The following is a 20,927-nucleotide window of genomic DNA, read 5'->3' as shown; positions in this document are numbered from 1 at the left end:
ACCTCCCTGCTTCTGTACTCAAATCCCCTAGCTATGAAGGCCAACATACCATTTGCCTTCTTCACCACCTGCTGTACCTGCATGCCAACTTTCAATGACTGATGAACCATGACACCCAAGTCTCATTGCACCTTCCCTTTTCCTAATCTGCCACCATTCAGATAATATTCTGCCTTCATGTTTTTACCACCAAAGTGGATAACCTCACATTTATCCACATTATACTGCATCTGCCATGCATTTGCCCACTCACCTAACCTATCCAAGTCACCCTGCAGCCTCTTAGCGTCCTCCTCACAGCTCACACCGCCACCCAGCTTAGTGTCATCTGCAAACTTGGAGATATTACACTCAATTCCTTCATCTAAATCATTGATGTGTATTGTAAAGAGCTGGGGTCCCAGCACTGAGCCCTGCGGCACCCCACTAGTCACTGCCTGCCATTCAGAAAAGGACCCATTTATCCCGACTCTCTGCTTCCTGTCTGCCAACCAGTTCTCTATCCACATCAGTATATTACCCCCAATACCATGTGCTTTAATTTTGCACACCAATCTCTTGTGTGGGACCTTGTCAAAAGCCTTTTGAAAGTCCAAATACACCACATCCACTGGTTCTCCCTTGTCCACTCTATTAATTACATCCTCAAAAAATTCTAGAAGATTTGTCAAGCAGGATTTCCCTTTCATAAATCAATGCCGACTTGGACCGATCCTGTCACTGCTTTCCAAATCCACTGCTATTTCATCCTTAATAACTGATTCCAACATTTTCCCCACTATTGAAGTCAGACTAACTGGTCTATAATTACCTGTTTTCTCTCTCCCTCCCTTTTTAAACAGTGGTGTTACATTAGCTACCCTCCAGGAATTGGTCTGGAGTGACAATCGACATGTGTAAAGCAGTGATGCAGGGAAACTGTGTCAGACAAGGCAGAGAGTTAAGCAGGGCAGGAGTGTAGAGTCAAGGTGGATACCAGGATGTTGTGTCTTCAGTGTCTTCCACTCAATGGCCCAATAGCTGACACTAGACAATGCAATGGCTAATGATATCCTTGCATCTCATGTCAAGAATGTGGACAACAGTGTGCCATTGATCCAAATCAAACTCTCCACTTTCAGGCACTGACGATAGCACATCGCCAGTGCTCGAATCCCAGCCTCGACAACAAGCTCAATCACAGGAAATAAGCACCACCTCTAATCTGTCACTAATCTATTTCAATATAACACACCCAATGTACATTTTGTAGAACTGAAAAGTGTTTACCAGATTCTTTATTTTATATAAAAAGCAACTTTTCTGATGGATTCTCTCGGCACATCTGCACACCATCCATTTAGGAAGAGGAGTGGGCCATATGGCCCCTCGAACCTGCTCCACCAATCAGAAAGATCATGACTGATCTGTGACCGAACTCCATGTACCCTCCTTTGGCCCATATCCCTTAATGGTTCATAAAACTCGATCAGTCTCCGATTTATAATTAACAATTGACCCAGCATCCATTGCTATTTGCGAAAGAGAGTTCAGAACTTTTACCGTCCTTTGTGTGTAAAGTGTTTCCTACTTTCACTCCTGAAAGGCCTGGCAAAAGTTGACCATCCATTTCAACTGCTAAACAAATGTACTAGGATCAAATAAACCAGGTTCACTTGACAATGATTGCTTTTGTTACAATAAATACTCACAATTCAACGCAGGAAACGAAGTCACAATCCAACAAACGAGAGTCCTTCACAGCTACAGAGCCCTGGTACAGCCTGACTGTGAGCAGAGAAGGCCGAGGCTGGAGATACTCACACGGCAGGGGTGCCAGGCGACACCTGACAGGTACACAAGACCAAAGTCACCTATTCATCCTTCAGGAGTCCGCTGATATCGCAGCATCAACAGTAACAAATAACAGCTCATTTTTAAACACAATAGTTTGTTCTGATGTTACAATCTCTGGCATTCTCTGCCCTGGAGGGCCGTGGATGCTCAGTCGTTCAGTATATTCAAGGCTGAGCTCGATAAGGAGGAGCCAGCGCCCGAGACCGGCAGCGGGAGGAGAGCGGGGAAGGTGGCCATTAGTAGCAGGGTGGGGGCCATTAGTAACAGGGCGGGGGCCATTAGTAGCAGGGTGGGGGCCATTAGTAGCAGGGTGGGGGCCATTAGTAGCAGGGTGGGGGCCATTAGTAGCAGGGCGGGGGCCATTAGTAGCAGGGTGGGGGCCATTAGTAGCAGGGTGGGGGCCATTAGTAGCAGGGCGGGGGCCATTAGTAGCAGGGTGGGGGCCATTAGTAGCAGGGGGGGCAATTAGTAACAGGGTGGGGGCCTTTAGTAGCAGGGCGGGGGCCATTAGTAGCAGGGCGGGGGCCATTAGTAGCAGGGCGGGGGCCATTAGTAGCAGGGCGGGGGCCATTAGTAGCAGGGCGGGGGCCATTAGTAGCAGGGCGGGGGCCATTAGTAGCAGGGCGGGGGCCATTAGTAGCAGGGTGGGGCTATTAGTAGCAGGGCGGGGGCCATTGGTAGCAGGGTGGGGGCCATTGGTAGCAGGGTGGGGGCCATTAGTAGCAGCGTGGGGGCTTTTAGTAGCAGGGTGGGGGCCATTAGCAGGGTGGGGGCCATTAGCAGGGTGGGGGCCATTAGTAGCAGGGAGGGGGCTTTTAGTAGCAGGATGGGGGCCATTCATAGCAGTGGGGCCATTAGTAGCAGGGTGCGGGCCATTAGTAGCAGGGTGGGGGCCATTAGCAGGGTGGGGCCATTAGTAGCAGGATGGGGGCTATTAGTAGCAGGGCGGGGGCCATTAGAAGCAGGGTGGGGGACATTAGTAGCAGGGTGGGGTCTATTAGTAGCAGGGCGGGGGCCATTGGAAGCAGGGTGGGGGCCATTGGAAGCAGGGTGGGGGCCATTGGAAGCAGGGTGGGGGCCATTGGAAGCAGGGTGGGGGACAATCGTAGCAGGGTGGGGGACAATCGTAGCAGGGTGGGGGCCATTAGTAGCAGGGTGGGGGCCATTAGTAGCAGGGTGGGGGCTATTAGTAGCAGGGTGGGGGCCATGAGTAGCAAGGTGGGGGCCATTAGTAGCAGGGTGGGGGCCATTAGTAGCAGGGTGGGGGCCATTAGTAGCAGGCTGGGGCCATTCGTAGCAGGGTGGGGGCCATTAGTAGCAGGGTGGGGGCCATTAGTAGCAGGGTGGGGGCCATTAGTAGCAGGGTGGGGGCCATTAGTAGCAGGGTGTGGGCCATTAGTAATAGGGTGGGGGCCAATAGTATTAGGGTGGGGGCCATTAGTATTAGGGTGGGGGCCATTAGCAGGGTGGGGGCCATTAGTAGTAGGGTGGGGGCCATTAGTTGTAGGGTGGGGCCATTAGCAGGGTGGGGGCCATTCGTAGCAGGGTGGGGGCCATTCGTAGCAGGGTGGGGGCCATCAGTAGCAGGGCGGGGGCCATCAGTAGCAGGGTGGGGGCCATCAGTAGCAGGGTGGGGGCCATCAGTAGCAGGGTGGGGGCCATTAGTCTCAGGGTGGGGGCTAGTATTAGGGAGGGGGGCCATTAGCAGGGTGGGGGCCATTAGTAGCAGGGTGGGGGCCATTAGCAGGGTGGGGGCCATTAGTAGCATGGTGGGGGCGATTAGTAGCAGGGTGGGGGCTAGGGCCATTCGTAGCAGGGTGGGGCCATTAGTAGCAGGGTGGGGGCCATTAGTAGCAGGGTGGGGGCCATTAGCATGGTGGGGGCGATTAATAGCAGGGTGGGGGCTAGGGCCATTAGTAGCAGGGTGGGAGCCATTAGTAGCAGGGTGGGGGCCATTAGTAGCAGGGTGGGGGCCATTAGTAGCAGGGTGGGGGCCATTAGTAGTAGGGTAGGGCCATTAGCAGGGTGGGGGCCATTAGTAGCAGGGTGGGGGCCATTAGTAGCAGGCTGGGGGCTATTAGTAGCAGGGTGGGGGCCATTAGTAGCAGGGTGGGGGCTATTAGTAGCAGGGTGGGGGCTATTGGCAGGGTGGGGGCCATTAGTAGCAGCGTGGGGGCCATTAGTAGCAGGGTGGGGACCATTAGTAGCAGGGTGGGGACCATTAGTAGCAGGGCGGGGGCCATTAGTAGCAGGGCGGGGGCCATTAGTAGCAGGGTGGGGGCCATTAGTAGCAGGGTGGGGGCCATTAGTAGCAGGGCGGGGGCCATTAGTAGCAGGGCGGGGGCCATTAGTAGCAGGGCGGGGGCCATTACTTGCAAGGTGTGGGCCATTACTAGAGGGTGGGGGCCATTACTAGCAAGGTGGGGGCCATTAGTAGCAGGGTGGGGGCCATTAGTAGCAGGGCGGGGGCCATTAGTAGCAGGGCGGGGGCCATTAGTAGCAGGGCGGGGGCCATTGGTAGCAGGGCGGGGGCCATTGGTAGCAGGGCGGGGGCCATTGGTAGCAGGGTGGGGGTCATTGGTAGCAGGGTGGGCCTATTAGTAGCAGGGTGGGGGCTATTTGTAGCAGGACGGGGGCCATTAGTAGCAGGGCGGGGGCCATTAGCAGCAGGGCGGGGGCTATTCGTAGCAGGGTGGGGGCCATTAGTAGCAGGGTGGGGGCCATTAGTAGCAGGGTGGGGGCCATTAGTAGCAGGGTGGGGGCCATTAGTAGCAGGGTGGGGGCTATTAGTCGCAGGCTGGGTGCCATTAGTAGCAGGCTGGGGCCCATTAGTAGCAGGCTGGGGGCCATTCGTAGCAGGGTGGGGGCCATTAGTAGGGTGGGGGTCATTAGTAGGGTGGGGGCCATTAGTAGCAGGGTGGGGGCTATTAGTAGCAGGGCGGGGCCATTAGAAGCAGGGCGGGGGACATTAGTAGCAGGGTGGGGGCTATTAGTAGCAGGGTGGGGGCTATTTGTAGCAGGGTGGGGGCTATTTGTAGCAGGGTGGGGGCTATTTGTAGGGTGGGGGCCATTTGCAGGGTGGGGGCTATTAGTAGCAGGGCAGGGGCCATTAGTAGCAGGGTGGGGGCGATTAGCAGCAGGGTGGGGGCCATTAGCAGCAGGGTGAGGGCTATTAGTAGCAGGGTGGGGGCCATTAGCAGCAGGGTGGGGGCTATTAGTAGCAGGAGGGTGGGGGCTATTAGTGGCAGGGTGATGGCTATTAGCATGGTGGGGGCCATTAGTAGCAGGGTGGGGGCTCGGGCCATTAGTAGCAGGGCGGGGGCCATTAGTAGCTGGGTGGGGGCCATTAGTAGCAGGGTGGGGGCCATTGGTAGCAGGGTGGGGGCCATTGGTAGCAGGGTGGGGGCCATTGGTAGCAGGGTGTGCCTATTGGTAGCAGGGTGGGGGCCATTTGTAGCAGGGTGGGGGCTATTAGTAGCAGGGTGGGGGCCATTAGTAGCAGGGTGGGGGCCATTAGTAGCAGGGTGGGGGCCATTAGGAGCAGGGTGGGGGCCATTAGGAGCAGGGTGGGGGCCATTAGGAGCAAAGTGTGGGGGCCATTAGGAGCAAAGTGTGGGGGCTATTATTAGCATGGTGGGGGCTATTAGCAGGGTGCAGGCCATTAGTAGCAGGTTGGGGGCCATTAGTATTAGGGTGGGGGCCATTAGCAGGGTGTGGGCCATTAGTAGTAGGTGGGGGCCATTAGCAGGGTGGGGGCCATTAGTAGCAGGGTGGGGGCCATTAGTAGCAGGGTGGGGGCTTTTAGTAGCAGGGCGGGAGCCATTAGTAGCAGGGCGGGTGCTATTAGTAGCAGGGCGGGGGCCATTAGTAGCAGGGCGGGGGCCATTAGTAGCAGGGGGGCAATTAGTAGCAGCGTGGGGGCCATAAGTAGCAGGGTGGGGACCATTAGTAGCAGGGTGGGGACCATTAGTAGCAGGGTGGGGACCATTAGTAGCAGGGCGGGGGCTATTAGTAGCAGGGCGGGGGCTATTAGTAGCAGGGCGGGGGCCATTAGTAGCAGGGCGGGGGCCATTAGTGGCAGTTGCGGGGGCCATTAGTAGCAGGGCGGGGGCCATTAGTAGCAGGGTGGGGGCCATTAGTAGCAGGGTGGGGGCTATTACTAGCAGGACGGGGGCCATTAGCAGCAGGGTGGGGGTGGGGGCTATTAGTAGCAGGCTGGGGGCCATTCGTAGCAGGGTGGGGCCATTAGTAGAAGGGTGGGGGCCATTGGTAGCAGGGTGGTGGCCATTGGTAGCAGGGTGGGGGCCATTGGTAGCAGGGTGGGGGCCATTGGTAGCAGGGTGGGGGCCATTAGTAGCAGGGTGGGGGCCATTCGTAGCAGGGTGGGGGCTATTAGTAGCAGCGTGGGGGCTATTAGTAGCAGCGTGGGGGCCATTAGTAGCAGGGCGGGGGCCATTAGTAGCAGGATGGGGGCTATTAGCAGGGTGGGGGCCATTCGGAGCAGGTGGGGGCCATTAGTAGCAGGGTGGGGGCCATCAGTAGCAGGGCGGGGGCCATCAGTAGCAGGGTGGGGACTATTAGTAGCAGGGTGGGGGCTATTAGTAGCAGGGTGGCGGCTATTAGTAGCAGGGTGGCGGCTATTAGTAGCAGGGTGGGGGCTATTAGTCTCAGGGTGGGGGCTATTATTAGGTGGGGGCCATTAGCAGGGTGGGGGCCATTAGCAGGGTGGGGGCCATTAGTAGCATGGTGGGGGCGATTAGTAGCAGGGTGGGTGCTAGGGCCATTAGTAGCAGGGTGGGAGCCATTAGTAGCAGGGTGGGAGCCATTAGTAGCAGGGTGGGGGCCATTAGTAGCAGGGTGGGGGCCATTAGTAGCAGTGTGGGGGCCATTAGTAGCAGGGTGGGGGCCATTAGCAGGGTGTGAGCCATTAGTAGTAGGGTGGGGGCCATTAGTAGTAGGGTAGGGCCATTAGCAGGGTGGGGGCCATTAGTAGCAGGGTGGGGGCCATTAGTAGCAGGGTGGGGGCCATTAGTAGCAGGGTGGGGGCTATTAGTAGCAGGGTGGGGGCTATTGGCAGGGTGGGGGCCATTAGTAGCAGGGTGGGGGCCATTAGTAGCAGGGTGGGGGCCATTAGTAGCAGGGTGGGGGCTTTTCGTAGCAGGGCGGGAGCCATTAGTAGCAGGGCGGGGGCCATTAGTAGCAGTTGCGGGGGCCATTAGTAGCAGGGCGGGGGCCATTAGTAGCAGGGCGGGGGCCATTAGTAGCAGGGTGGGGGCCATTAGTAGCAGGGTGGGGGCTATTAGTAGCAGGACGGGGGCCATTAGTAGCAGGGCGGGGGCCATTAGCAGCAGGGTGGGGGTGGGGTCTATTAGCAGCAGGGTGGGGGTGGGGGCTATTAGTAGCAGGCCGGGGGCCGTTCGTAGCAGGGTGGGGCCATTAGTAGAAGGGTGGGGGCCATTGGTAGCAGGGTGGGGGCCATTGGTAGCAGGGTGGGGGCCATTGGTAGCAGGGTGGGGGCCATTGGTAGCAGGGTGGGGGCCATTAGTAGCAGGGTGGGGGCCATTAGCAGGGTGGGGGCCATTAGCAGGGTGGGGGCCATTAGTAGCAGGGAGGGGGCTTTTAGTAGCAGGGTGGGGGACATTTATAGCAGGGGGGCCATTAGTAGCAGGGTGGGGCCATTAGTAGCAGGGTGGGGCCATTAGTAGCAGGGTGGGGGCCATTAGTAGCAGGGTGGGGGCTATTAGTAGCAGGGCGGGGTCCATTAGAAGCAGGGTGGGGGACAATCGTAGCAGGGCGGGGGCCATTGGAAGCAGCGTGGGGGCCATTGGAAGCAGGGTGGGGGCCATTAGTAGCAGGGTGGGGGCTATTAGTAGCAGGGTGGGGGCCATTAGTAGCAGGGTGGGGGCTATTAGTAGCAGGGTGGGGGCTATTAGTAGCAGGGTGGGGGCTATTAGTAGCAGGGTGGGGGCCATTAGTAGCAGGGTGGGGGCCATTAGTAGCAGGGTGGGGGCCATTAGTAGCAGGGTGGGGGCTATTAGTAGCAGGGTGGGGGCCATTCGTAGCAGGGTGGGGGCCATTCGTAGGGTGGGGGCCATTAGTAGGGTGGGGGCCATTAGTAGCAGGGCGGGGGACATTAGTAGCCGGGTGGGGGCTATTAGTAGCAGGGTGGGGGCTATTTGTAGCAGGGTGGGGGCTATTTGTAGCAGGGTGGGGGCTATTAGTAGGGTGGGGGCCATTTGCAGGGTGGGGGCTATTAGTAGCAGGGCAGGGGCCATTAGTAGCAGGGTGGGGGCCATTAGCAGCAGGGTGGGGGCTATTAGTAGCAGGAGGGTGGGGGCTATTAGTAGCAGGGTGATGGCTATTAGCATGGTGGGGGCCATTAGTAGCAGGGTGGGGGCTCGGGCCATTAGTAGCAGGGTGGGGGCCATTAGTAGCAGGGCGGGGGCCATTAGTAGCAGGGCGGGGGCCATTAGTAGCAGGGCGGGGGCCATTCGTAGCAGGGTGGGGGCCATTCGTAGCAGGGTGGGGGCCATTCGTAGCAGGGCGGGGGCCATTAGTAGCAGGGCGGGGGCCATTAGCAGCAGGGTGGGGGCTATTCGTAGCAGGGTGGGGGCTATTAGTAGCAGGCTGGGGGCCATTCGCAGCAGGCTGGGGGCCATTCGTAGCAGGCTGGGGCTACTAGTAGCAGGGTGGGGCCATTAGTAGAAGGGTGGGGGCCATTAGTAGCAGTGTGGGGGCCATTGGTAGCAGCGTGGGGGCTTTTAGTAGCAGCGTGGGGGCTTTTAGTAGCAGGGTGGGGGCCATTAGCAGGGTGGGGGCCATTAGTAGCAGGGAGGGGGATTTTAGTAGCAGGGTGGGGGCCATTCATAGCAGGGGGGCCATTAGTAGCAGGGTGGGGGCCATTAGTAGCAGGGTGGGGGCCATTAGCAGGGTGGGGGCCATTAGTAGCAGGGTGGGGGCTATTAGTAGCAGGGTGGGGGCCATTAGTAGCAGGGTGGGGGCCATTAGTAGCAGGCTGGGGGCCATTCGTAGCAGGGTGGGGGCCATTAGTAGGGTGGGGGCCATTAGTCGGGTGGGGGCCATTAGTAGGGTGGGGGCCATTAGTAGCAGGGTGGGGGCTATTAGTAGCAGGGCGGGGGACATTAGTAGCAGGGTGGGGGCTATTAGTAGCAGGGTGGGGGCTATTAGTAGGGTGGGGGCCATTTGCAGGGTGGGGGCTATTAGTAGCAGGGCAGGGGCCATTAGTAGCAGGGTGGGGGCTATTAGCAGCAGGGTGGGGGCCATTAGCAGGGTAGGGGCCATTAGCAGCAGGGTGGGGGCTATTCGTAGCAGGAGGGTGGGGGCTATTAGTAGCAGGGTGATGGCTATTAGCATGGTGGGGGCCATTAGTAGCAGGGTGGGGGCTCGGGCCATTAGTAGCAGGGTGGGGGCTCGGGCCATTAGTAGCAGGGTGGGAGCCATTAGTAGCAGGGTGGGGGCCATTAGTAGCAGGGTGGGGGCTATTAGTAGCAGGGTGGAGGCCATTAGCAGCAGGGTGGGGGCCATTAGCAAGGTAGTGGCCATTAGTAGCAGGGTGGGGGCCATTAGCAGCAGGGTGGGGGCTATTAGTAGCAGGAGGGTGGGGGCTATTAGTAGCAGGGTGATGGCTATTAGCATGGTGGGGGCCATTAGTAGCAGGGTGGGGGCTCGGGCCATTAGTAGCAGGGCGGGGGCCATTAGTAGCAGGGTGGGTGCCATTAGTAGCAGGGTGGGTGCCATTAGTAGCAGGGCGGGAGCCATTAGTAGCAGGGCGGGGGCCATTAGTCGCAGGGCGGGGGCCATTAGTCGCAGGGCGGGGGCCATTAGAAGCAGGGTGGGGGCCATTCGTAGCAGGGTGGGGCCTATTAGTAGCAGGGCGGGGGCCATTAGTAGCAGGGCGGGGGCCATTAGCAGCAGGGTGGGGGCTATTAGTAGCAGGGTGGGGGCTATTAGTAGCAGGCTGGGGGCCATTCGTAGCAGGCTGGGGCTACTAGTAGCAGGGTGGGGCCATTAGTAGATGGGTGGGGGCCATTGGTAGCAGGGTGGGGGCCATTGGTAGCAGGGTGGGGGCCATTAGTAGCAGCGTGGGGGCTTTTAGTAGCAGGGTGGGGGCCATTAGCAGGGTGGGGGCCATTAGTAGCAGGGAGGGGGATTTTAGTAGCAGGGTGGGGGCCATTCATAGCAGGGGGGCCATTAGTAGCAGGGTGGGGGCCATTAGTAGCAGGCTGGGGGCCATTAGTAGCAGGCTGGGGGCCATTAGCAGGGTGGGGGCCATTAGTAGCAGGGTGGGGGCTATTAGTAGCAGGGTGGGGGCCATTAGTAGCAGGGTGGGGGCCATTAGAAGCAGGGTGGGGGACATTAGTAGCAGGGTGGGGGCTATTAGTAGCAGGGCGGGGGCCATTGAAAGCAGGGTGGGGGCCATTGGAAGCAGGGTGGGGGACAATCGTAGCAGGGTAGGGGACAATCGTAGCAGGGTGGGGGCCATTAGTAGCAGGGTGGGGGCCATTAGTAGCAGGGTGGGGGCCATTAGTAGCAGGGTGGGGGCTATTAGTAGCAGGGTGGGGGCTATTAGTAGTAGGGTGGGGGCCATTAGTAGGGTGGGGGCCATTAGTAGCAGGGTGGGGGCTATTAGTAGCAGGGCGGGGGACATTAGTAGCAGGGTGGGGGCTATTAGTAGCAGGGTGGGGGCTATTTGTAGCAGGGTGGGGGCTATTAGTAGGGTGGGGGCCATTTGCAGGGTGGGGGCTATTAGTAGCAGGGCAGGGGCCATTAGTAGCAGGGTGGGGGCCATTAGCAGCAGGGTGGTGGCCATTAGCAGCAGGGTGGGGGCCATTAGCAGGGTAGGGGCCATTAGCAGCAGGGTGGGGGCTATTCGTAGCAGGAGGGTGGGGGCTATTAGTAGCAGGGTGATGGCTATTAGCATGGTGGGGGCCATTAGTAGCAGGGTGGGGGCTCGGGCCATTAGTAGCAGGGTGGGAGCAATTAGTAGCAGGGTGGGGGCCATTAGCAGCAGGGTGGGGGCTATTAGTAGCAGGAGGGTGGGGGCTATTAGTAGCAGGGTGATGGCTATTAGCATGGTGGGGGCCATTAGTAGCAGGGTGGGGGCTCGGGCCATTAGTAGCAGGGCGGGGGCCATTAGTAGCAGGGCGGGGGCCATGAGTAGCAGGGCGGGGGCCATTAGTAGCAGGGCGGGGGCCATTAGTAGCAGGGTGGGGGCTATTAGTAGCAGGCTGGGGGCCATTCGTAGCAGGGTGGGGGCCATTCGTAGCAGGGTGGGGGCCATTCGTAGCAGGGTGGGGCCTATTAGTAGCAGGACGGGGACCATTAGTAGCAGGGCGGGGGCCATTAGCAGCAGGGTGGGGGCTATTAGTAGCAGGGTGGGGGCTATTAGTAGCAGGCTGGGGGCCATTCGTAGCAGGCTGGGGCTACCAGTAGCAGGGTGGGGCCATTAGTAGAAGGGTGGGGGCCATTAGTAGCAGGGTGGGGGCCATTGGTAGCAGGGTGGGGGCCATTGGTAGCAGGGTGGGGGCCATTAGTAGCAGCGTGGGGGCTTTTAGTAGCAGGGTGGGGGCCATTAGCAGGGTGGGGGCCATTAGTAGCAGGGAGGGGGATTTTAGTAGCAGGGTGGGGGCCATTCATAGCAGGGGGGCCATTAGTAGCCGGGTGGGGGCCATTAGTAGCAGGGTGGGGGCCATTAGTAGCAGGGTGGGGGCGATTAGTAGCATGGTGGGGGCGATTAGTAGCATGGTGGGGGCGATTAGTAGCAGGGCGGGGACCATTAGAAGCAGGGTGGGGGACATTAGTAGCAGGGTGGGGGCTATTAGTAGCAGGGCGGGGGCCATTGAAAGCAGGGTGGGGGCCATTGGAAGCAGGGTGGGGGACAATCGTAGCAGGGTAGGGGACAATCGTAGCAGGGTGGGGGCCATTAGTAGCAGGGTGGGGGCCATTAGTAGGAGGGTGGGGGCTATTGGTAGCAGGGTGGGGGCCATTGGTAGCAGGGTGGGGGCCATTGGTAGCAGGGTGTGCCTATTGGTAGCAGGGTGGGGGCCATTTGTAGCAGGGTGGGGGCTATTAGTAGCAGGGTGGGGGCCATTAGTAGCAGGGTGGGGGCCATTAGTAGCAGGGTGGGGGCCATTAGTAGCAGGGTGGGGGCCATTAGTAGCAGGGTGGGGGCCATTAGTAGCAGGGTGGGGGCCATTAGGAGCAGGGTGGGGGCCATTAGGAGCAAAGTGTGGGGGCCATTAGGAGCAATGTGTGGGGGCTATTATTAGCATGGTGGGGGCTATTAGCAGGGTGCAGGCCATTAGTAGCAGGTTGGGGGCCATTAGTATTAGGGTGGGGGCCATTAGCAGGGTGTGGGCCATTAGTAGTAGGTGGGGGCCATTAGCAGGGTGGGGGCCATTAGTAGCAGGGTGGTGGCCATTAGTAGCAGGGCGGGAGCCATTAGTAGCAGGGCGGGGGCTATTAGTAGCAGGGCGGGGGCCATTAGTAGCAGGGCGGGGGCCATTAGTAGCAGGGCGGGGGCCATTAGTAGCAGGGGGGCAATTAGTAGCAGCGTGGGGGCCATTAGTAGCAGGGTGGGGACCATTAGTAGCAGGGTGGGGACCATTAGTAGCAGGGTGGGGACCATTAGTAGCAAGGTGGGGACCATTAGTAGCAGGGCGGGGGCTATTAGTAGCAGGGCGGGGGCCATTAGTAGCAGGGCGGGGGCTATTAGTAGCAGGGCGGGGGCCATTAGTAGCAGGGCGGGGGCCATTAGTGGTCAGTTGCGGGGGCCATTAGTAGCAGGGCGGGGGCCATTAGTAGCAGGGTGGGGGCCATTAGTAGCAGGGTGGGGGCTATTAGTAGCAGGACGGGGGCCATTAGCAGCAGGGTGGGGGTGGGGGCTATTAGTAGCAGGCTGAGGGCCATTCGTAGCAGGGTGGGGCCATTAGTAGAAGGGTGGGGGCCATTGGTAGCAGGGTGGGGGCCATTGGTAGCAGGGTGGGGGCCATTAGTAGCAGGGTGGGGGCCATTAGTAGCAGGGTGGGGGCCATTAGTAGCAGGGCGGGGGCTATTAGTAGCAGCGTGGGGGCTATTAGTAGCAGCGTGGGGGCCATTAGTAGCAGGGCGGGGGCCATTAGTAGCAGGATGGGGGCTATTAGCAGGGTGGGGGCCATTCGGAGCAGGTGGGGGCCATTAGTAGCAGGGTGGGGGCCATCAGTAGCAGGGCGGGGGCCATCAGTAGCAGGGTGGGGACTATTAGTAGCAGGGTGGGGGCTATTAGTAGCAGGGTGGCGGCTATTAGTAGCAGGGTGGCGGCTATTAGTCTCAGGGTGGGGGCTATTATTAGGTGGGGGCCATTAGCAGGGTGGGGGCCATTAGTAGCAGGGTGGGGGCCATTAGCAGGGTGGGGGCCATTAGTAGCATGGTGGGGGCGATTACTAGCAGGGTGGGTGCTAGGGCCATTAGTAGCAGGGTGGGAGCCATTAGTAGCAGGGTGGGGGCCATTAGTAGCAGGGTGGGGGCCATTAGTAGCAGGGTGGGGGCCATTAGTAGCAGGGTGGGGGCCATTAGTAGCAGGGTGGGGGCCATTAGTAGCAGGGTGGGGGCCATTAGTAGCAGGGTGGGGGCCATTAGCAGGGTGTGAGCCATTAGTAGTAGGGTGGGGGCCATTAGTAGTAGGGTAGGGCCATTAGCAGGGTGGGGGCCATTAGTAGCAGGGTGGGGGCCATTAGTAGCAGGGTGGGGGCCATTAGTAGCAGGGTGGGGGCCATTAGTAGCAGGGTGGAGGCTATTAGTAGCAGGGTGGGGGCTATTGGCAGGGTGGGGGCCATTAGTAGCAGGGTGGGGGCCATTAGTAGCAGGGTGGGGGCCATTAGTAGCAGGGTGGGGGCCATTAGTAGCAGGGTGGGGGCCATTAGTAGCAGGGTGGGGGCTTTTCGTAGCAGGGCGGGAGCCATTAGTAGCAGGGCGGGGGCCATTAGTAGCAGGGCGGGGGCCATTAGTAGCAGGGCGGGGGCCATTAGTAGCAGTTGCGGGGGCCATTAGTAGCAGGGCGGGGGCCATTAGTAGCAGGGCGGGGGCCATTAGTAGCAGGGTGGGGGCCATTAGTAGCAGGGTGGGGGCTATTAGTAGCAGGACGGGGGCCATTAGTAGCAGGGCGGGGGCCATTAGCAGCAGGGTGGGGGTGGGGGCTATTAGCAGCAGGGTGGGGGTGGGGGCTATTAGTAGCAGGCTGGGGGCCATTCGTAGCAGGGTGGGGCCATTGGTAGCAGGGTGGGGGCCATTGGTAGCAGGGTGGGGGCCATTGGTAGCAGGGTGGGGGCCATTGGTAGCAGGGTGGGGGCCATTAGCAGGGTGGGGGCCATTAGCAGGGTGGGGGCTATTAGTAGCAGGGCGGGGTCCATTAGAAGCAGGGTGGGGGACATTAGTAGCAGGGCGGGGGCCATTGGAAGCAGCGTGGGGGCCATTGGAAGCAGGGTGGGGGACAATCGTAGCAGGGTGGGGGCCATTAGTAGCAGGGTGGGGGCTATTAGTAGCAGGGTGGGGGCCATTAGTAGCAGGGTGGGGGCCATTAGTAGCAGGGTGGGGGCTATTAGTAGCAGGGTGGGGGCTATTAGTAGCAGGGTGGGGGCCATTCGTAGCAGGGTGGGGGCCATTAGTAGGGTGGGGGCCATTAGTAGGGTGGGGGCCATTAGTAGGGTGGGGGCCATTAGTAGGGTGGGGGCCATTAGTAGCAGGGCGGGGGACATTAGTAGCAGGGTGGGGGCTATTAGTAGCAGGGTGGGGGCTATTTGTAGCAGGGTGGGGGCTATTAGTAGGGTGGGGGCCATTTGCAGGGTGGGGGCTATTAGTAGCAGGGCAGGGGCCATTCGTAGCAGGGTGGGGGCCATTAGCAGCAGGGTGGGGGCTATTAGTAGCAGGAGGGTGGGGGCTATTAGTAGCAGGGTGATGGCTATTAGCATGGTGGGGGCCATTAGTAGCAGGGTGGGGGCTCGGGCCATTAGTAGCAGGGTGGGGGCCATTAGTAGCAGGGCGGGGGCCATTAGTAGCAGGGCGGGGGCCATTAGTAGCACGGCGGGGGCCATTAGTAGCAGGGCGGGGGCCATTAGTAGCAGGGCGGGGGCCATTCGTAGCAGGGTGGGGGCCATTAGTAGCAGGGCGGGGGCCATTAGTAGCAGGGCGGGGGCCATTAGCAGCAGGGTGGGGGCTATTCGTAGCAGGGTGGGGGCTATTAGTAGCAGGCTGGGGGCCATTCGCAGCAGGCTGGGGGCCATTCGTAGCAGGCTGGGGCTACTAGTAGCAGGGTGGGGCCATTAGTAGAAGGGTGGGGGCCATTAGTAGCAGGGTGGGGGCCATTGGTAGCAGCGTGGGGGCTTTTAGTAGCAGCGTGGGGGCTTTTAGTAGCAGGGTGGGGGCCATTAGCAGGGTGGGGGCCATTAGTAGCAGGGAGGGGGATTTTAGTAGCAGGGTGGGGGCCATTCATAGCAGGGGGGCCATTAGTAGCAGGGTGGGGGCCATTAGTAGCAGGGTGGGGGCCATTAGCAGGGTGGGGGCCATTAGTAGCAGGGTGGGGGCTATTAGTAGCAGGGTGGGGGCCATTAGTAGCAGGGTGGGGGCCATTAGTAGCAGGCTGGGGGCCATTCGTCAGCAGGGTGGGGGCCATTAGTAGGGTGGGGGCCATTAGTAGGGTGGGGGCCATTAGTCGGGTGGGGGCCATTAGTAGCAGGGTGGGGGCTATTAGTAGCAGGGCGGGGGACATTAGTAGCAGGGTGGGGGCTATTAGTAGCAGGGTGGGGGCTATTTGTAGCAGGGTGGGGGCTATTAGTAGGGTGGGGGCCATTTGCAGGGTGGGGGCTATTAGTAGCAGGGCAGGGGCCATTAGTAGCAGGGTGGGGGCTATTAGCAGCAGGGTGGGGGCCATTAGCAGGGTAGGGGCCATTAGCAGCAGGGTGGGGGCTATTCGTAGCAGGAGGGTGGGGGCTATTAGTAGCAGGGTGATGGCTATTAGCATGGTGGGGGCCATTAGTAGCAGGGTGGGGGCTCGGGCCATTAGCAGCAGGGTGGGGGCTCGGGCCATTAGTAGCAGGGTGGGAGCCATTAGTAGCAGGGTGGGGGCCATTAGTAGCAGGGTGGGGGCTATTAGTAGCAGGGTGGAGGCCATTAGCAGCAGGGTGGGGGCCATTAGCAAGGTAGTGGCCATTAGTAGCAGGGTGGGGGCCATTAGCAGCAGGGTGGGGGCTATTAGTAGCAGGAGGGTGGCGGCTATTAGTAGCAGGGTGATGGCTATTAGCATGGTGGGGGCCATTAGTAGCAGGGTGGGGGCTCGGGCCATTAGTAGCAGGGCGGGGGCCATTAGTAGCAGGGTGGGTGCCATTAGTAGCAGGGCGGGGGCCATTAGTAGCAGGGCGGGGGCCATTAGTCGCAGGGCGGGGGCCATTAGTAGCAGGGTGGGGGCCATTCGTAGCAGGGTGGGGGCTATTAGTAGCAGGACGGGGGCCATTAGTAGCAGGGCGGGGGCCATTAGCAGCAGGGTGGGGGCTATTAGTAGCAGGGTGGGGGCGATTAGTAGCAGGCTGGGGGCCATTCGTAGCAGGCTGGGGGCCATTCGTAGCAGGCTGGGGCTACTAGTAGCAGGGTGGGGCCACTAGTAGATGGGTGGGGGCCATTGGTAGCAGGGTGGGGGCCATTGGTAGCAGGGTGGGGGCCATTAGTAGCAGCGTGGGGGCTTTTAGTAGCAGGGTGGGGGCCATTAGCAGGGTGGGGGCCATTAGTAGCAGGGATGGGGATTTTAGTAGCAGGGTGGGGGCCATTCATAGCAGGGGGGCCATTAGTAGCAGGGTGGGGGCTATTAGTAGCAGGGTGGGGGCCATTAGTAGCAGGGTGGGGGCCATTAGTAGCAGGGTGGGGGCCATTAGAAGCAGGGTGGGGGACATTAGTAGCAGGGTGGGGGCTATTAGTAGCAGGGCGGGGGCCATTGAAAGCAGGGTGGGGGCCATTGGAAGCAGGGTGGGGGACAATCGTAGCAGGGTAGGGGACAATCGTAGCAGGGTGGGGGCCATTAGTAGCAGGGTGGGGGCCATTAGTAGGAGGGTGGGGGCCATTAGTAGCAGGGTGGGGGCTATTAGTAGCAGGGTGGGGGCTATTCGTAGCAGGGTGGGGGCTATTAGTAGTAGGGTGGGGGCCATTAGTAGGGTGGGGGCCATTAGTAGCAGGGTGGGGGCTATTAGTAGCAGGGCGGGGGACATTAGTAGCAGGGTGGGGGCTATTTGTAGCAGGGTGGGGGCTATTAGTAGGGTAGGGGCCTTTTGCAGGGTGGGGGCTATTAGTAGCAGGGCAGGGGCCATTAGTAGCAGGGTGGGAGCCATTAGCAGCAGGGTGGGGGCCATTAGCAGGGTAGGGGCCATTAGCAGCAGGGTGGGGGCTATTCGTAGCAGGAGGGTGGGGGCTATTAGTAGCAGGGTGATGGCTATTAGCATGGTGGGGGCCATTAGTAGCAGGGTGGGGGCTCGGGCCATTAGTAGCAGGGTGGGAGCAATTAGTAGCAGGGTGGGGGCCATTAGCAGCAGGGTGGGGGCTATTAGTAGCAGGAGGGTGGGGGCTATTAGTAGCAGGGTGATGGCTATTAGCATGGTGGGGGCCATTAGTAGCAGGGTGGGGGCTCGGGCCATTAGTAGCAGGGCGGGGGCCATTAGTAGCAGGGCGGGGGCCATTAGTAGCAGGGCGGGGGCCATTAGTAGCAGGGCGGGGGCCATTAGTAGCAGGGCGGGGGCCATTAGTAGCAGGGCGGGGGCCATTAGTAGCAGGGTGGGGGCCATTCGTAGCAGGGTGGGGGCCATTCGTAGCAGGGTGGGGCCTATTAGTAGCAGGGTGGGGCCATTAGTAGAAGGGTGGGGCCATTAGTAGAAGGGTGGGGGCCATTAGTAGCAGGGTGGGGGCCATTGGTAACAGGGTGGGGGCCATTGGTAGCAGGGTGGGGGCCATTAGTAGCAGCGTGGGGGCTTTTAGTAGCAGGGTGGGGGCCATTAGTAGCAGGGAGGGGGATTTTAGTAGCAGGGTGGGGGCCATTCATAGCAGGGGGGCCATTAGTAGCCGGGTGGGGGCCATTAGTAGCAGGGTGGGGGCCATTAGTAGCAGGGTGGGGGCGATTAGTAGCATGGTGGGGGCTATTAGTAGCAGGGCGGGGGCCATTAGAAGCAGGGTGGGGGACATTAGTAGCAGGGTGGGGGCTATTAGTAGCAGGGCGGGGGCCATTGAAAGCAGGGTGGGGGCCATTGGAAGCAGGGTGGGGGACAATCGTAGCAGGGTGGGGGCCATTAGTAGCAGGGTGGGGGCCATTAGTAGCAGGGTGGGGGCTATTAGTAGCAGGGTGGGGGCCATTAGTAGCAGGGTGGGGGCCATTAGTAGCAGGGTGGGGGCTATTAGTAGCAGGGTGGGGGCTATTCGTAGCAGGGTGGGGGCTATTCGTAGCAGGGTGAGGGCCATTAGTAGCAGGCTGGGGACCATTCGTAGCAGGGTGGGGGCCATTAGTAGGGTGGGGGCCATTAGTAGCAGGGTGGGGGCTATTAGTAGCAGGGCGGGGGACATTAGTAGCAGGGTGGGGGCTATTAGTAGCAGGGTGGGGGCTATTTGTAGCAGGGTGGGGGCTATTAGTAGGGTGGGGGCCATTTGCAGGGTGGGGGCTATTCGTAGCAGGGCAGGGGCCATTAGTAGCAGGGTGGGGGCCATTAGCAGCAGGGTGGGGGCCATTAGCAGGTTAGGGGCCATTAGTAGCAGGGTGGGGGCCATTAGCAGCAGGGTGGGGGCTATTAGTAGCAGGAGGGTGGGGGCTATTAGTAGCAGGAGGGTGGGGGCTATTAGTAGCAGGGTGATGGCTATTAGCATGGTGGGGGCCATTAGCAGCAGGGTGGGGGCTCGGGCCATTAGTAGCAGGGCGGGGGCCATTAGTAGCAGGGTGGGAGCCATTAGTAGCAGGGTGGGAGCCATTAGTAGCAGGGTGGGGGCCATTGGAAGCAGGGTGGGGGACAATCGTAACAGGGTAGGGGACAATCGTAGCAGGGTGGGGGCCATTAGTAGCAGGGTGGGGGCCATTAGTAGCAGGGTGGGGGCTATTAGTAGCAGGGTGGGGGCCATTAGTAGCAGGGTGGGGGCCATTAGCAGCAGGGTGGGGGCTCGGGCCATTAGTAGCAGGGCGGGGGCCATTAATAGCAGGGTGGGAGCCATTAGTAGCAGGGTGGGAGCCATTAGTAGCAGGGTGGGGGCCATTAGTAGCAGGGTGGGGGCCATTAGTAGGAGGGTGGGGGCTATTGGTAGCAGGGTGGGGGCCATTGGTAGCAGGGTGGGGGCCATTTGTAGCAGGGTGGGGGCCATTTGTAGCAGGGTGGGGGCTTTTCGTAGCAGGGTGGGGGCCATTAGTAGCAGGGTGGGGGCCATTAGCAGCAGGGCGGGGGCCATTAGTAGCAGGGCGGGAGCCATTAGCAGCAGGGCGGGGGCCATTAGCAGCAGGGTGGGGGCTATTGGCAGGGTGGGGGCCATTAGTAGCAGGGTGGGGGCCATTAGGAGCAGGGTGTGGGGGCTATTATTAGCAGGGTGGGGGCTATTAGCAGGGTGGGGGCCATTAGTAGCAGGGTGGGGGCCATTAGTATTAGGGTGGGGCCATTAGCAGGGTGTGGGCCATTAGTAATAGGGTGGGGGCCATTAGTATTAGGGTGGGGGCCATTAGTATTAGGGTGGGGGCCATTAGCAGGGTGTGGGCCATTAGTAGTTGGGTGGGGGCCATTAGTTGTAGGGTGGGGCCATTAGCAGGGTGGGGGCCATTAGTAGCAGGGTGGGGGCCATTAGTAGCAGGGCGGGGGCTATTAGTAGCAGCGTGGGGGCTATTAGTAGCAGCGTGGGGGCCATTAGTAGCAGGGTGGGGGCTATTAGCAGGGTGGGGGCCATTAGTAGCAGGGTGGGGGCCATCAGTAGCAGGGCGGGGGCCATCAGTAGCAGGGCGGGGGCCATCAGTAGCAGGGTGGGGGCTATTAGTCTCAGGGTGGGGGCTATTATTAGGGTGGGGGCCATTAGCAGGGTGGGGGCCATTAGTAGCAGGGTGGGGGCTATTAGCAGAGTGAGGGCCATCAGTAGCATGGTGGGGGCTATTAGTAGCAGGGTGGGGGCTTTTAGTAGCAGGGTGGGGGCCATTAGTAGCAGGGTGGGGGCCATTAGTAGCAGGGTGGGCGCCATTAGCAGCAGGGTGGGGGCTATTAGTAGCAGGGCGGGAGCCATTAGTAGCAGGGCGGGGGCTATTAGTAGCAGGGTGGGGGCCATTAGCAGCAGGCCGGGGGCTATTAGTAGCAGGGTGGGGGCCATTAGCAGCAGGGTGGGGGCCATTAGCAGCAGGGTGGGGGCCATTAGCAGGGTGGGGGCCATTAGTAGCAGGGTGGGGGCCATTAGGAGCAGGGTGTGGGGGCTATTATTAGCAGGGTGGGGGCTATTAGCAGGGTGGGGGCCATTAGTAGCAGGGTGCGGGCCATTAGTATTAGAGTGGGGCCATTAGCAGGGTGTGGGCCATTAGTAATAGGGTGGGGGCCATTAGTATTAGGGTGGGGGCCATTAGCAGGGAGTGGGCCATTAGTAGTAGGGTGGGGGCCATTAGTTGTAGGGTGGGGCCATTAGCAGGGTGGGGGCCATTAGTAGCAGGGTGGGGGCTATTAGTAGCAGCGTGGGGGCTATTAGTAGCAGCGTGGGGGCATTAGTAGCAGGGTGGGGGCTATTAGCAGGGTGGGGGCCATTCGTAGCAGGGTGGGGGCCATTAGTAGCAGGGTGGGGGCCATTAGTAGCAGGGTGGGGGCCATTAGTAGCAGGGTGGGGGCCATTAGTAGCAGGGTGGGGGCTATTAGCAGGGTGGGGGCCATTAGTAGCATGGTGGGGGCGATTAGTAGCAGGGTGGGGGCTTTTAGTAGCAGGGTGGGGGCCATTAGTAGCAGGGTGGGGGCCATTGGTAGCAGGGTGGGCGCCATTAGCAGCAGGGTGGGGGCTATTAGTAGCAGGGTGGGGGCCATTAGCAGCAGGGTGGGGGCCATTAGCAGCAGGGTGGGGGCTATTGGCAG

The 20,927-nt window shown here is 59.9% G+C and overlaps 1 protein-coding gene across 1 annotated transcript in view; it reads right to left on the bottom strand.

Annotated features, from left to right (window-relative positions):
* LOC139249349 (small RNA 2'-O-methyltransferase-like) overlaps window positions 1-20,927 on the bottom strand; it is a 90,073-nt gene that overhangs the window by 4,925 nt on the left and 64,221 nt on the right. Inside the window, exon 4 of the mRNA XM_070872330.1 lies at window positions 1,692-1,826. Within this exon, the coding sequence (XP_070728431.1) occupies window positions 1,692-1,826 (135 nt within the window). The remainder of the gene's footprint in view (window positions 1-1,691; window positions 1,827-20,927) is intronic.

Source organism: Pristiophorus japonicus, unplaced genomic scaffold (genome assembly GCF_044704955.1).
Source record: "Pristiophorus japonicus isolate sPriJap1 unplaced genomic scaffold, sPriJap1.hap1 HAP1_SCAFFOLD_307, whole genome shotgun sequence".
NCBI lineage: Eukaryota > Metazoa > Chordata > Chondrichthyes > Pristiophoridae > Pristiophorus > Pristiophorus japonicus.
This window is presented reverse-complemented; position numbering and strand designations above follow the sequence as displayed.